We start from the raw sequence: 14,764 nt of genomic DNA, 5'->3' as shown, positions 1-14,764 counted from the left end.
CTAAGCCACAGTCATGCTGAAGGGAGGCCAAAAGGGTTTTACATTAAGATGGGTGTTCCCCCTTTTGAGCTGGAGGGTGAAGGGCAGGCTGGAGACCAGCAAGATGATTCTGTTGAATCTCGAGAGTTCTGGTTTAATTTCATTGAATGAAAATCCTAAATGCATTCTGTTAATGCCCAAGTAGGCACTTTGATGTTTTCTTTTCAAAGGTAAATGTTATGTTCTACATCTGTTTTCTTTCTGAATTCACAAATGCACTTAACATTTAAATTTAAGGAAAGGCTTCCTGAAAGTCCAGTGATGAAATTCTCATTTGAAGTAGTCTCTTGGATTCCTTCGTATAAATCCAAAAGATTACATGAACTGCTCGCTGAAAGAAACCATAGCTACGATGTGGGAAGGTTCCTACAGTGTTAATAAGTCTCAATCGTTTGCATATGCAAAGGATAACCTTAAACTTGAGTTTGACATTTCACATTGCGTCTCAAAAACATGCAGCCTTTTTGTTCAAAGAACCTCGCTGTTTCCGAGTGGGTGGGCGTATACTTAGAGCCGGAGCTGTTGGTCTTGCTCCCCTTAAGGTTGACACAAGCAATGGCGACTCGCTGCCACACCGGGGCAGCCTCTCCTCGGCTGGGGACCGGGCCAGGCGGATCACTCCCGGGAGCTGACAATGTAGCCAAGTCCGACTTGCTGGGGCTGCCAAGAATTTTAAAGGGATCTAGAAACGTCCATCTTTCTCCCCTTTTAACAATTACAGCGAGCTCTAAGCTCTGGGTGAAAAAGCGTACGGGAAGGAAAAAACATAGGGTGTTTTTGTTGTTCTTTGCAAAATGTCTTCACCGCTCCCAAAGGTCCCGCGCGCTCTCCTCGAGCAGGGGGAGGCCGGGCGTGGAGAGGGTCAGCTGGCAGCCCGACCAGCCCGGGCGCGCCCCGGCACACCACCCCTTGGCCTGCCGACCCCGGGAGCGGAGCGCCAACGCCCGGGGGGGGGGCGTGGGGCAGAACTCCACCGCCCCCGCGGCCCGCCCCCCAGCCCGGCCTGTGATTGGCTTGGGGGGCGAGTGTGCCCGCCCCGGAGAGCAGGGAGGGTCCCCTCCGGGCGCCGGGTGGGAGGAGGCGGAGGAGGGGGCGGGCAGAGCGGGGGCCGGGACTGAGTGAGCGTGGGGGCGGGAGAGCCGGGTCCCCAGGATCGCAGAGCGAGCGGCCCGCCAGCGGCGGGAGGACTGGGAGGGCCGGACACGGGGAGGGCGGGAGGCAGCCGCGGGGAAGGGAAGCCCGCGGGCTCCGCGCCGCCGCCGCTCGCAGGGAGAGGCGCCGCATTCTCGGGAGCCGCCGGTCCGCACGTCCCGCAGCCTTCCGGGAGGAAGCGGCAGTGGCCGGGGCGCACGCTCGGCGTCCTCACCTGCCGGCTCTCGGCCGCTTCCCCGGCGGGGCGCGCGTGGGGCTGGGTGCGGGGCCAGCGGGCCGCGGAGGCAGAAGAGAGACGCAGCCCAGCCTCCCGGGAGTTCCTCGGACCCCACGCGGGGCGCCGGCTCCATGGCGACAGGGCTAGGGGAGCAGGTCTACGGACTTTCGGAAGACGAGGTGAGCGGAGCCCCCTTCCCACTCGGGACTCCCTGGGGAGTTGCTACCCCGCGCTGGCACCGGAGGGATTGGGGCCACCCCGAGGTGCGCGTCCCCTGCGCCTGCCTGCAAGGGAGACCCAAACGCTGGAGCGCCCCGGGGCGGGGTCCCGGAAGGGTAGCAGTTAGGGTGCTCCTTCAGCCTAGCGCATTGTTTGTAAATAAAGCGGCGCGACGCCGGTGGAACCCGGGATCTCTCCACTGCTGCCAGCCTTGGGGTGGCCGAGGGCGCGTGCGCCTCTCTGCCCCCCAGGTCCCCTTCCTCTGCAAGCAGCGGCTTCCCGGGCTGTTGGGCAACTTTCCGCTCCTCGCCGGTGCAGCAGGAGTCCATGCTGTGTGTCACGTCTGGGTCGTGGCGGGAGACGCGCTCCGGGCGCGTGTTCGGGGCTGTGGGGGAGCTTCCTCATCTCCCCCTGGAACTTTCTTTCTGACGATCTTGTCAGCGGGCGCTCCGAAGCGTGAGTGTGCTGATCCGGTGGGAGCGAGGCGACGCCGGGAGCGGCGTGTGACCGTCCCTGCCTTGCAAAGTCTGAAGCTAGGATCGTGCATTTCGGAGTCTTTTTTTTTTTTTTGGTGGGTGGAAGTGGTCAAGGAAGGTGGCAGGTGCTGCTGGAAACTTGAAGGAAGCTTGCAGCCTTGCCATTTCTTTTTTCCTCCGATTCAAAGCTCCGCACCTATGGGTTGGGTGGAGAGAGAAAAGCTCCATGGATCCCTTTATTAATAAAGCAGTGAAATAAGCCACGCCCCCAAACGGTCGGTTTGACTGGAAAGGGCTTTGTTTTTACCCTCACTCTCTCCTCTCGTTTCCCACTCCTCCCTTGTGAAACAATCCTGCTAAATCACTGCTGAGCCTTCTTTCAACCAGCCACTCTCTGCTCTTATTGGTGTGTTGCTCTACCAAAAAGGGGGGTGGGAGGCTTGTCGCGGGCGAGGCGTGACAGGCAGGCTGGATGGAGCAGGTAGGAGTGGTTTGCCATCTGGCGGGGTGCGCGCCCAGGTCTGGCTCCCCTTTCCAGAGGTGAATTTACAACCCGTGAAGCATTACTCAGCAGGGAGGTATTTCCTATCCTGGTTGTGCATTTCATGAAAAGTTGATGCCTGGAAATTCAGGCTTTCTTGATTTCTCTTTCTGCCCCTCCCTTTCTTTCTGAGGTTCCCTTTCTTTGCTTATGGGGGTGGGGTTTAAAGAGAGGCTATTATCTGAGACAGCTCACGTTATGGCTTTGCTCTCTGCTGCTTTCCTGACCTGGCAGTGGGTTTGTGTGTGTGTGTGTGTTTGTGTGTGTGTTTGTTACGTAAATGTGTAATAAAATAGGTATCTTGGGGTGGGGAGGTATTTAAGAGTATGACTTTTTTTTTTCTTGACGGTGCTAGGCAAGGCTTGCTGTGGTGTTTTATCAGAGAACGAGCACAATGCAAATAGTGTGTGACTTGTGTATTTGATTATTTTGCCATGCTTTGCTTTTGTAAAATAATTTCCCTTTTCTTTGTGTAGCTACCTGGAGATGGGTAAAAGTAGCATTATTTCATTTACCCAGAGGATACTCCTCTTTCTCTCTACTTTTTAAGGCACGTTTCCCTACATTTTCCGCTTCTCCATTTAATTAGTAGCAATAGAGGGCAAGCAGTGAGCTTTTAGAGGTGCCGAGATAGCGACGTCCCTAAACAAAGGGCTGCTTCTGTTGAGGTGTGGAGGAAATGAAGACAGCTGCGCCTCATCTTAGGTTCTTTAAAATTTTTAAAAATAATGTGATTATTTCAAAAGATCCCTGGAAAAAATATTTTAAAACTATTTTGCAAAATGCACCTGGCTAAAGGAGTCACATTTATGTTACTATTTGGGCTTTGTTTACATTGGCAGCCAGTGTCAGGATTTACCTACAGTGCATCTTGCCAGTTTTGTCTGGTTGAGTTAGTGCTGATCTTAACTGGTGCGGAGTGTGAACGTGCAGGAAGCATATAAACAATCCGAGTGTGGGGGAGCTTGTGGATGGTGGGGCTTAATCCTGGGTGTTGCTAAAAGAGTAACTGAGGCTGTGTTGAGAATAGCAAGAGGTGATGGGCACCTTTTATTTCTTTATGGCCATGTTCCTGGTACTATTTAGTTCCACACGTTACATTATACAAGATAAGCCTTATCTGTCTTCCTTTTTTCAACTTCTCTTACCAGTACAAAAAACCCCAGCCAATTCTATTTTGATGACTTCACATTTCTATGGTGTTGGCTTTTTATAGGAGGTTTACTCTGTCAGGTTGCCCTTTAGAGAGTCAGGGGATGCCTTCATAGAATATTAACAACAGATTGTTAAGTTTGCCTAGCTTGTTTTGTCTCCCTGAATTAGTTTATGTAAGAAAACAAATGGAAGATTTTAACAGGCTCTTAAAGTAGAATGTCTGATGAAACTAACAGCAGGGTAGGTTTTGCAAGGTGTATTAAATATGTTAAATATGCACTCAGTGTACAGGCTTGATGTGCTGCAGAACATAACACATGAGGATATTTTGACTGCTAGAGTCTCCTTACAAACCTCTTAGCAAAAATTGGCACCCATATCAAGCAAATTTCTTATCAGTAAATTTGTCCTTGTTTTTGAGATTTGATGGAAACACATATATAGTATGTGTGCGCGCACTTGGTGCAGTATTGTCTCATAAAGACTGTTGAGTTCTCAGTGCTGTTGATGGTGGAACATGATGTTAATCTAGGCCACAGTGGGATGCCAAAGCCAAGGACATTATTCCTTGCACCATCAGCCTAGATCTATCTCCCTTTTTTTTGGTACCAGGGATCAAACTCCTTGCGCTTGGGAGGCAGGCGGTAGAACCAGATCTATCTCCTTTGTAGGATGAAAAGGATTAAGATGTGGACTTTGCTCCTGTGAATATATGTGCTGTTTAATTTTTGTTGTGTGTTTGCAGTTGAGGTTCCTTTGTCGAGTTATAATTCATTTCACTCTCATTTAAACCAGGTCAGCTTAGGGAACCAAATTTGAAATCAGCATCAGATGAATTTGGGTGTTGGAGGGATTAGCCATTGAACAAAACTTCTTATTCATAGCCAAGGATCAGATTTGGTTTGGAATCAGAACAGTTTGGACTAGTTTCTGCTTCTGGCTTGGGTCCTTGGTAGTTTTTTTTTTCTTTTTTGTCTTTATTTTTGGCCACTTATTTTGGCACATTTTGGCATAGTTTACTCATGAATACTCCTTACTGTTAGCCTTCTGAAATCTCAAAGGTATCTTTTATTGAAAATTTTCTGCTGGATGAAATATTGGGGTGTGAATGGCAGCCTTCTTATAAGGCATAGGAAATATCTCGGTGGTTGGAATGAGGCCAGTGGCATACAAATGAAGGCCAGGCTGACACCCTTTCTCCTTATTCTATACAGTCAAGGACAGACAGTTGGCTATTGTTTCAAATGCCACCTATGTATCCAGCACCATGCTAAGCCGTATGCACATGCTAACTCACTCTTTATTTAAAAGCTCTGTGAGCTGTGCTGTGATTTACAGATGAAGAACAGAAGCTCAGCCTAAGTGAACTGCATAAAGACAGTGAGTAAGTGATAGGGCCACGTTTATTGATTGCATAGCCCTAGTTTTTAACATACTAAATAATCTTCTTTTTCTTTCAGGCATCTTGAAAGATGTTTGAGGTTAGAGGACAGATTATTCACGATAATGTAACATAGAGGTAAATACCATTAGTTGCAAACTGTTGCTCCAGGGCCAGATTTGACCAGGAGCCCTGCTTAATGTGGTCTCTAGCTTGCCTTAAGGCTGGGAAACTTCCATGAAAATGATGAACAGTTTAGCTCATTGGGGCTATATTCTTACCTGGCAGCCGTTAGTGGCTTTGCCCCTTGAGACGTGTCAGTTGTGTGTAGTTGCCACACTTCCCACTGCTCTGTAGTGTTTTAGTGATATAGGAAAATATAACTCCTGACCTGTTAGATGTCAGATGGACTGAGTTTGTGATCTCACAACATCAAGAAATGAAGTCTCCAACCAAAGGAGGAAGTTAGGAGAGTTTTATTGGAAATAAGGGGCAGAAGAATAGCTTCTGGATTTACAGGAGGGCTCCAGAATGGGTGGCCACGGATGCCCTTTGTCAAGGGTAATTTATACAGCAGAAAACCACAATGTGGGTTCAAACGTGAGTCAAACTACAGTCAAACTATAGGATTACAAGTATAGTCCCTTAGCTAACATTGATCCAATAGGGAAATGAGTAGTAAGGGTATATGGAAAAACCAGAAGGCATTTTTGGGGAGAGATGGATCCAGATGCTCTGGTCACTCACCTGGGCATCTGATGCCCATCTAGACTTACTAGACTGGGTGGTGCTAATTACAGTATACTCTCAGTTGCTGATATTTTTTTGTGTTGACTTCTTTGAAGGCCCAATCTCTCTCTGACTGTATATTCATATCTAATTTAACAGTCTATAACGTTTCCCCTCTGAAGAGGTATCCCTAGCTGCAGTTAGTGGAGAATGGGCAGAGTTTCAATCTAACTGCCTCAGGCTGACAAGGGTTGATGTAGGGGAGATTGCAGTCAGGGGCCTTCAACAGAGAGCCAATTGAAGGGGCCTTGGATAGAAGTCATGGTGGGGTTTAGCAGTTATGGATTGTCTTCGTGTAGTAGATGAAGTTGATCTAGTGGACCCTGGTAAAAGTAGTTCGGCACATTTATTGTTGGTTCCATCTGCATGATCACTTGGAGTTTGACAGCCTTTAGGTGAGAATAAACAAAGTTTACCAAGAGATTAAGCATGTATGACCAAAGCATGAATACTAAAATCAAAAGACAGATTGGGACAAGGAGCCACATCTAGACACTGTTCTTAAGGTTTTATAACCAGCTGGGTCCTAGACCTATCTGCTATGGAGGTTATCTGTTTGTCTGATGTTTTTATTGTTTTAAGATCTTTTTTACTTGATGTGAATCATTTATCCAACGACAACAAGTTTCATTTATTAGTGCACAAGTCCATCCAGTTTTAGCTGTAAGAAAATAAAGAGCTCTGTGGTTTTAAAGGACATTTTAGCTAAGGGAATTTATGTTTTTGGTTATACTTTTCTGCTGGGTGTTTAAGACCAAGTTAAAGTCCCATTTTAATCAAAATTAACCTTGCTGTGTATATCAGCATCAGTTAAAGCTTGTCAGGGGTTACTTTTGAAACATGTACAGAGCCTGTCAGCTCCTCTGTCATTGTCAACTGCCAGGGTGGGTCATGGTCTTGATCATGTGGCTTCCCCGTGGAAGCATGGGAGATGTCTCTCTGGTGACCTTTTTTTTTTTTTTTTTTTTTTAAGCATAATGCACACTGGTTGACTTCTGTCTTCTGGGGGTCTAACAATCTCCCTGCTCACAAGGTTAGGTGACTCACCAGAGTTGTAAGATCCTGTAGAAAATGCCCCTCATGTCCTGAGTCCTTGTTGACCTTGAAAGGCCAGGGCCAAAATATTGGCTGTCTTCTTAGCCCAGTTATCTCTTTTAGCTTTGGTCTCCAAACTTCAGTTGTTAAATACCCAGGAGATCAGTTATACCAGTATTGCAGTGGGAGCAGTAGGTTTATTCTTGTCTGGGTATCTAGCACCTTGAAATATGTAATATGACAAAAGAACTGTTATTTCTTTACTAATCATGGTTGTCTTAGAAGTTGAATTCCCATAGAATGTTAACAGATACTAAATTTTAGAGTTTTACAGAGGAAATTTGAGATCAAGAACAACAACATTTTAGTATAACAATCATGGTAACATTATTTAGAACTATTATCCCTGAAACACATTTAAATTTCCATTTTAGTATAAAACAACTTTTTAGCCAGTTACTTTTTTTAAATTACAGGATATTAAGTGACATAAAGAAACTTTTACCTAAATGTGTTATCTTTTAATAGAGTGCCAATTAAGTAGAATGTACTTGTTTATAGATGTACTTTATAGGTTATTAAGGTCTAACCTTTAATTTTTGAGTGACACTGCCAAGATTGCATAGTATTTAGGTACTTCTAACTGTTACAACACAATTATATAACAAGCACATTAGCATAAACCTTGAAAAAGTATTCACATCGTGTGGCTGGCTGTTTCACATTGGATTGACGCGCACATTTTATCACAAAAAGCTGAAACACAGTAAAGTCAGATGTTTGAGCCTGAAAAAGTTATCATAAACAACTTTAGTTGGAAGTCACCATTGTGATATTTTTTAGTTTTGCATCTTTGAAAGCCTGGGAAAGACAAGTACATTTAATATATCATGAAGTTAGCAATAATTAGTATCACAGCTATATAGAAACCTTTATTGTATTTAGCTTTTACTCTTAATGCAAAGTTGCGACTCCTTTAACGTGTTTTATAGGTTGTAACTATAATGAGAAGAATTAGGGACATCTTTAGAGCTCTTATAAATTTAGGAAGTAGTGTTCATGACTGCAAATAGACTTATTACCCAATATTACAAGTGTTGTCTTACTTATACAGTAACAAAATGTTTGTTTAATCAAAGCCAATAGATATAGATCAAATTTAAGTGGCAGGACCAGATTTAAAGAGATGCCAAATTTTGATTATTTTATATGTCTAAGATCTAGATGTATATTGTATAAAAAAGCACGTATTACTTAATTTGTATTATGTAGTCTTTACTCTTTACACTTAAAGGATAGACTCACAGCATATCATATATATATCATACATATGTATATGATATGTATGATAATGGTGGCTTTGCCACCATTAAACTCTGGAAAAAAACCAGAGAACTGCCATCAGTGGAGCCACAGAGGGGAATTTTTTACAGCAGTTCCAAGGCCAATGAGTCCCTACTTAATTATCTTAGCAGTTTCTTTAGATGTCTCATCAAGACAGTCGACACTTTTTAAAGCTCTATACAGTGGTACCTTGGTTCACGAACTGAATTCCTTCCACAGTTCTGGTCATAACCAAATTGGACAAGAACTGAATCAAGTTCAGTGGTTAGGTTCAATGTTGACTGTATGGGGAAATTGATTTGGTTCTCATCCAATTCAGTTTGTGACCAGAATCATGGAGTGAATTAAATTCATGAACCGAGATACCACTGTATGTGTGTATATATTATCTTTGACCAAGGCAAACTGTTTAGTTTGACAGCATCTACACAGACAATAATAGATTTTGCATTTATAAAACTAATTTTTTCTATTATCTTTGTTGTCTTAACAACCTGGATTGAATTGTCACCAAATTTAAAGACATCTTTAATCTTGCCTACTGATTTAAATTAGTCTACTGTTAAGCTATGTGAACTACAGGCATTTGAGGTAGTATCTTGGGGGTCTGTTTATCTATAAGCCAATTTAAGTAGAACTTTTGGAGGATAATATATACCTGAAAGTTAATATGCATATTAACCTAAATCATAACCTTTGTTATCAAAATTTAAGGTTTTTAAAAGTTCTGTGAAATAAAAAAAGAATTTAATACAAAAAAAAAAAAAAGTTCTGTGAAAGCCTGGAGCCTGTCTTGAAAACTAGTACAACCAGTTTTCCGTGGAAAGCTCAAGAGAAGTTTATTTAAGAAAGAAAAAGAAATTGTTGAGCCCCCAAAATATTTTCAAAGCAAGGCTGTTTTAAAGAAGGGACCTAGGCTGATGGTTTATCCTATTGAAGTAGCTGTACAGGCTTCGTGGGACTCTCTTGTTTGGGTAGCTACACTTGTTTGATAGCCACAGCTGTTAGCCAAAACTGCTGTTTTGATATACTACACTTCCCTCTGCCAGGCCCTGCACAGGTACAGAAAAAGATTAAATGGTGCTTACTTAGAGTCTGAGGGTTGAACGATTTCTAGTGCTTAAGAATATACTTCAGAAGAGTAAGGGAATTTAACATTGAGTTTCCCACCTGCAAAACAACAAGGGGAAAGGAAGGCATCTCTTTAAATCCCTCTTGGTTTTTATATGCCCTCAGGGCATCCCCTGAAGTTTCCCTGCTCCAGAGCAGGTAGCTCCTAACTAACTGGAGAGTGGGGATAGCTCCCCTGATGTCACCCCGGGGTCGGGTTTCTTCACTGTGTCTCAGGATAGGCGTTTCTCCTGCCAGTCTTATTGGCCTGCTCAGACACCAGGTAGGCCGTGAACCTTGTGCGTCTTCCTGAATGAGCAAGAATTCTGATTTTCTTCTGACCCAGGGATAGGGGTTGTGTGGTCTATAAAGGAATGGCTGTCTTCAGTGTCCTTATAGATGAACACTCATTTTCCAGGGGTTCAGAAGCTTCTAATTGGAGTGGAAAAAAATATTTTCAGGTTTGCAAATAGAAGCCTATTACCATCTGCTGATACTGATAACAACCGTCCTTACCAGGGATAAACTGCCAAAACCTGTCTGGTAGCCTCACACACATCCAGAGCCTGAGCGGCAAACCAATTAGAAGTTCAAAAAACCATCCCTAAGAGCTGCCAGAAATAAGAGACCAGCCTATTCTACAACTGTTAAACAAGTCAAGAAAGGAATACAAGGCCCTGCCTGCAAAAATAAAAATGTCCCATCAATGAAACCCAAATATAAAGGTGTCAGAATCTTTCCATGTTCTCAATTTAAACCTACTGTCTTGTTGACAAGGCACAAGCAACTAGCAAACAAGGGATGACACTTCTTAATTAACTAAACAGTCATAGTCCAGAATCCAGGCAAAATATTTAAGGGTGCCATGAAACAAAAGCAGACTTTTACCTCTTTCTATTTATCTTTCTAGGGCCTCCAAAGTGATATAGAAGTATACCTCCTGACCTGTTAGATATCAGATGTGCTGAGTCTATGGTTTCACAACATCAAGGAATGAAGTCTCCAACCAAAGGAGGAAGTTAGAATTTTATTGGGAATACGGGGCAGAAGAATAGCTTCTAGATTTCCAAGAGGGGTCTGGAATTGGTAGCCGCCAAGGCCCTTTGTCAGAGGTAATTTATACAGCACAATCACAATGTGGGTTCAAATGTGAGTCAAACTACTAGCAACCTATAGGATTACAGGTGTAGCCACTTAGCTAATATTGATTCAGTAGGGAAACAAGTAGCACGAGTATATGGAAAAACCAGAAGGCTTTTTTGGGAAGGGATGGATCCAGATGCTCTGGTCACCCACCTGGGCATCTGATGCCTATCTGGACGTACTGGACCGGGTGGTGCTAATTCCAGTATACTCTCAAGTTGCTGTTTATCCCTTCGGGAGGCATGCAAGCCTGGCCATTGCATTTCCATCTTGTGCCTCCAGCCATAATCTTGTTGTCTTTATTTTTTTGAGGGTCCAATCCCTCTCTGATTGTATATTAATTTCTGTCTAACTTAGCTGTCTAAAATATTAGGGGTCTCTTTGCTGAGGCATATGTAATTATGAACTTCATAATAAACACTTAAGGTTAACCTTTGGCATAAACACCACATTTCTTTCACTTTAAGATGCAGACAGTTTGCCAGGGATGGTGGCATATTCCTGTAGTCCAGCTGCTTGACAGGCTGACGCAGGAAGTCTACTCGAGCCCAGGAGTTTGAGGCTAGCCCAGGTAACTTAGTGAGACCCTGGTTCAAAAGAAGAGAAACAAAAAAGATGACAACAGTTTTAGGATGCATCATTATGTTACTTACCACCAAGAAAGACAAATTGCTGTCGTAGTATGATATATTCCCAATTTTATGAAGCATCTTTACTTCAGAAATGTTAAAATATGAAAACATGGATGTTTTGGAATTGATGAATTATAGCAGTAAGAAACCTGGACAGCACCAAGTCATCAGTTTCAACAGCCCCATTTATTCAACACTTTTCTGGGTGAGGGGCTGTTTGCTTAGGCTTGAACCCAGGGCCTCTAACATGTGATCTACCCCCGAGCTATACCTCCAGCTCCAATTCAATGCTTTAAAGTCAGCTTTGAAGTCTGATTTCTGCCTTTCTCTGAGAAAAGGGCTAAAGGACATGCTCTTAAATGGGCATTAGTAGAGAAGAAATCAGGAGCCTAGTGCCACCTGTGAGTGATTAATAATAGTTATCACCAGGCACAGTGGTGCATCCCTGAAATCCCAGCTACTCAGGAGGCTGAGGCAGGAGGATTGCAAATTTGAGGCCAACCTAGGCAACTTGCTGAGGCCCTATCTCAAAGTTTAAGAGAAGGGCTGAGATGTAGCTCAGTGATAGAGCACTTGTCTAGCATGTGTGGGGTTCTAGCTTCAATCTCCACTATGAAAAAAATTTTAATTTTTCAAAGCAGTCTGTGTTTATATCCAGGAGATTATTTGTCAAACCCTGTGTGCTGTCTTACTGTAGCTATACAAAATAGTCAGGATAAGATTGCTTTCTGAAATTATAGTGTAGATGTTGCTTGCATCTAAAGGTGGTTGCTGACAGGCAGTTTATTTTCCAGAGGAACATCCGGCTTGCCCTGTCATGCCAACTCCAAGGGCCTGTGTCAGGCCTAGCATGCTGATGCTGTGTCCTATACTCAGGACATGCCACGACTGCCAATGTTTGAGAGGCTGTAGAAAGGGCCTAGGCTTTATGGTGACATTTTAAAGTTTATTTAAAAAAAACATTTTTGTTTTACTTATTTTTGTAGTGCTGGAGCTACAAGCCAGAAGTGCTCTATCACTGAGCTGTACCCCTCAGCCCAAAGCAGTTTTTTAAATTGGCAAATACAATGCATGATTTTAAATTCTACTCTCATTAAATTTTAATTTTCATCAAGGATGTGGTACCTAAAATTTGGAGACCTTGACATTTTTATTTATATTACATCCAGTTTTGTTGAGTCAGAATGTTTGAATTATCCTGTTACTGAAGAGCGTTTTCCTTAACTGAAGGACTAAAGATAAATTTGTTTAAAGGAAGCGAGGATAAAATGGAAGTTCTCAGATGATTTCAGTGTCTACTCTGCAGAACATCATTTAAAGAGAAGTTGTTGTGTGGTACCCCATCCATCTCTCCAGGGCAGTGGGCACCCAATCAGGATACTTACTTGGAATTGTTTCTGGATTCTGGGGAACATCAGTATGTTTAGTATGTATTCAAGAGAAAAAAGAATAATCTCAAGGAATGTATCCCTGGGAATATACTAAAAGTCATTGAGTCAGATACTGTAAGTGAGTGAAATGTATGTGAGAATTACATCTCAATAAAACTGTTAACATTATTTTTGGGGGAGGTACCGGGGATCGAACTTGGAACTTTGCATTTGCGAGGTAGGCGCTGGAACCACTGAACTAAATCTCCAGGCCAAAACTGTTAAAATTATAAATAGTTTTAGAGTGTAAACATTTTCTAACAGTGCATTTGAATTCCTACTAAGTTGCTTCTGTACTCAGAATGAGTACTGTATTCAGAATGAGTTGTACTCATTCTGAATAGAAGAATCTCTTGGTTAATTTAATCACCCCTCTGCCTTGTGTAGTATTTAAAATGGGATCATAAAAACATGGCTATGTGTAACAGGAAGAAAAGGTCTAAAAGAGCAGGGGAATTGGGAGGGGTAGGGGAAGGGAAAAAAGGGTAAGGAAAAAATATGAGAAGAGGAAAAAAAAAATGGAAACAAGGTCTTTGCAAATAGGGAAGGGTGGAGGGGGTGAAGGAAGGGCAGGGGAAGTGGAAAAGAAAAATAAGAACCAAGAGACTCATGTAATGGTACAAGATCCCAATGATGAATGTAACTATTTTATACCGAAAATGTACCAATAAACTTAATGGGGAAAAATATTTATTAAGTAGTAATAAGAGCAACACATTGCTCTTTTGATAGTCCACATTGAAGAGGATCAAAATAATTAGTGAAAAAAAAATTAGTGATAATAAATATTCCAACAGGAGTCGGATTATTGATAGAGGTGGGAAGTATAACAAAATGTTTGTTTCTGTTTTTGTATTGTTTTTCTTCCAGGTCAGGGTATCGACCAATGTTTCATTTTCTGATCATAGGTGGCAATATTTGTACTGTTTACTGTTTAATGTTGCTTTTGGATTGGTTGCTGCTTGTTGGTGAAATTTGAAAATGAATTTGTAATTTATAGATGACAATAAAAAAGCTAGATTTAGTAAACAGTATTTTCCTGTAAATATTTTAAAAATTTATCTAATAAAAACACCCACAGCGATGTTTTTCAGTGTGGACAGTATCAGGAAGCTTGGGTTTTCCATGTTTTCTGGGTTCCTTTACCCAAGGCATATACAACTTTAGAAGAAGGGGAGAAGCATTTGAATTCGGGAAAGAAGTTACTGCAACATTGAAGCATGCGGAGAGGTCCTTTCTGTCACAATCTTGTCTTGGGCACTTGGGGACTTCTAAACAGGTCTAGTTCTGCTGCATGAACCTTTCCATAGCTTACTGACACTAGCTTTGAGAAGGAGCAATTATCACTACTCCTTGTGTCTGATTGGCAGAGAGATTCTTGATTGCTGATGCAAAACTGTAGCTCAAGTCTTAACTGGTGTATAGATCTGGACCACTTATTTCAGCATAATATAGGATCTCATTATATTTGTAATATTTTTTTCTGAACATGAGGTGTTCAGATGCTGACTGTTGCTGTATAATGCCTTTCAGTGAGAAAAGTCATATTTCCTAAGTGTATCTGGGGTAAGTAGCTTAAATTTGACACTGCAGTTGACTTTTTGTCCCTGACTCCAGAGTTCTGTATTGATTCAAAACTCACCAAGTTTAATGTGAAGACTCTCAGATTCCCTGGCCATCATCAGGTTCAGTGCTTGGTGACTTTTTGGCAGGCAGACATGCATTTAGAGACTTCGTATTCTTTTTATACCTTCTATTCTCCAATGGAAAAGAGCCATTGAAAGGTGAGTTTTCTTTTGGTATAAGAAAATATGCTGTGTGGTCCATCCAGAGAAGATAGAATTCGGAAGTTTGTGGGGATGGAGTCCCATGAAGAGGATAAACAAGGCCTGGGAGCCCTCCTGTTGCTGATTTGGGGACTGTCCCATCATCTGCCACTTGGCCAGGGCTCCAGGGCACACAGGGTTTCCAGCACACTGAAGCACAGCATTGATGGATTGCTTAAGTGGGTCTGCATGTTTCCACCCTCGTCTCCCAGGTACTGAACATGTGCCCCGTCTTGAGGGGACCTGATGGCGCAGTGACAGGGGCCTGAGTTGGG

The 14,764-nt window shown here is 42.9% G+C and overlaps 1 protein-coding gene across 4 annotated transcripts in view; it reads left to right on the top strand.

The window, feature by feature from the left end:
• The first annotated feature begins 1,176 nt into the window (after positions 1–1,176).
• The window catches only part of Nedd4l (NEDD4 like E3 ubiquitin protein ligase), a 353,886-nt gene continuing 340,298 nt past the window's right edge, over positions 1,177–14,764 (top strand). For 2 of the 4 annotated variants that reach the window (XM_004858400.4, XM_087188986.1), the window contains exon 1: positions 1,202–1,587. In XM_004858400.4, coding sequence (XP_004858457.1) covers positions 1,540–1,587 — 48 coding nt within the window. In that variant the 5' untranslated portion in view covers positions 1,202–1,539. Of the gene's footprint in view, positions 1,588–14,764 lie in introns of all 4 variants that reach the window. The other 2 variants (XM_004858402.4, XM_087189046.1) reach the window with 2 other exon arrangements.

The sequence above is a fragment of the Heterocephalus glaber genome, unplaced genomic scaffold (genome assembly GCF_053883595.1).
Source record: "Heterocephalus glaber isolate CG9 unplaced genomic scaffold, H.glaber_assembly_v1.0 deba00000331, whole genome shotgun sequence".
Classification (NCBI taxonomy): Eukaryota; Metazoa; Chordata; class Mammalia; order Rodentia; family Bathyergidae; genus Heterocephalus; species Heterocephalus glaber.
Note: the sequence above shows the minus strand (reverse complement) of the source record. Positions and strands in the feature narration are given on the sequence as shown.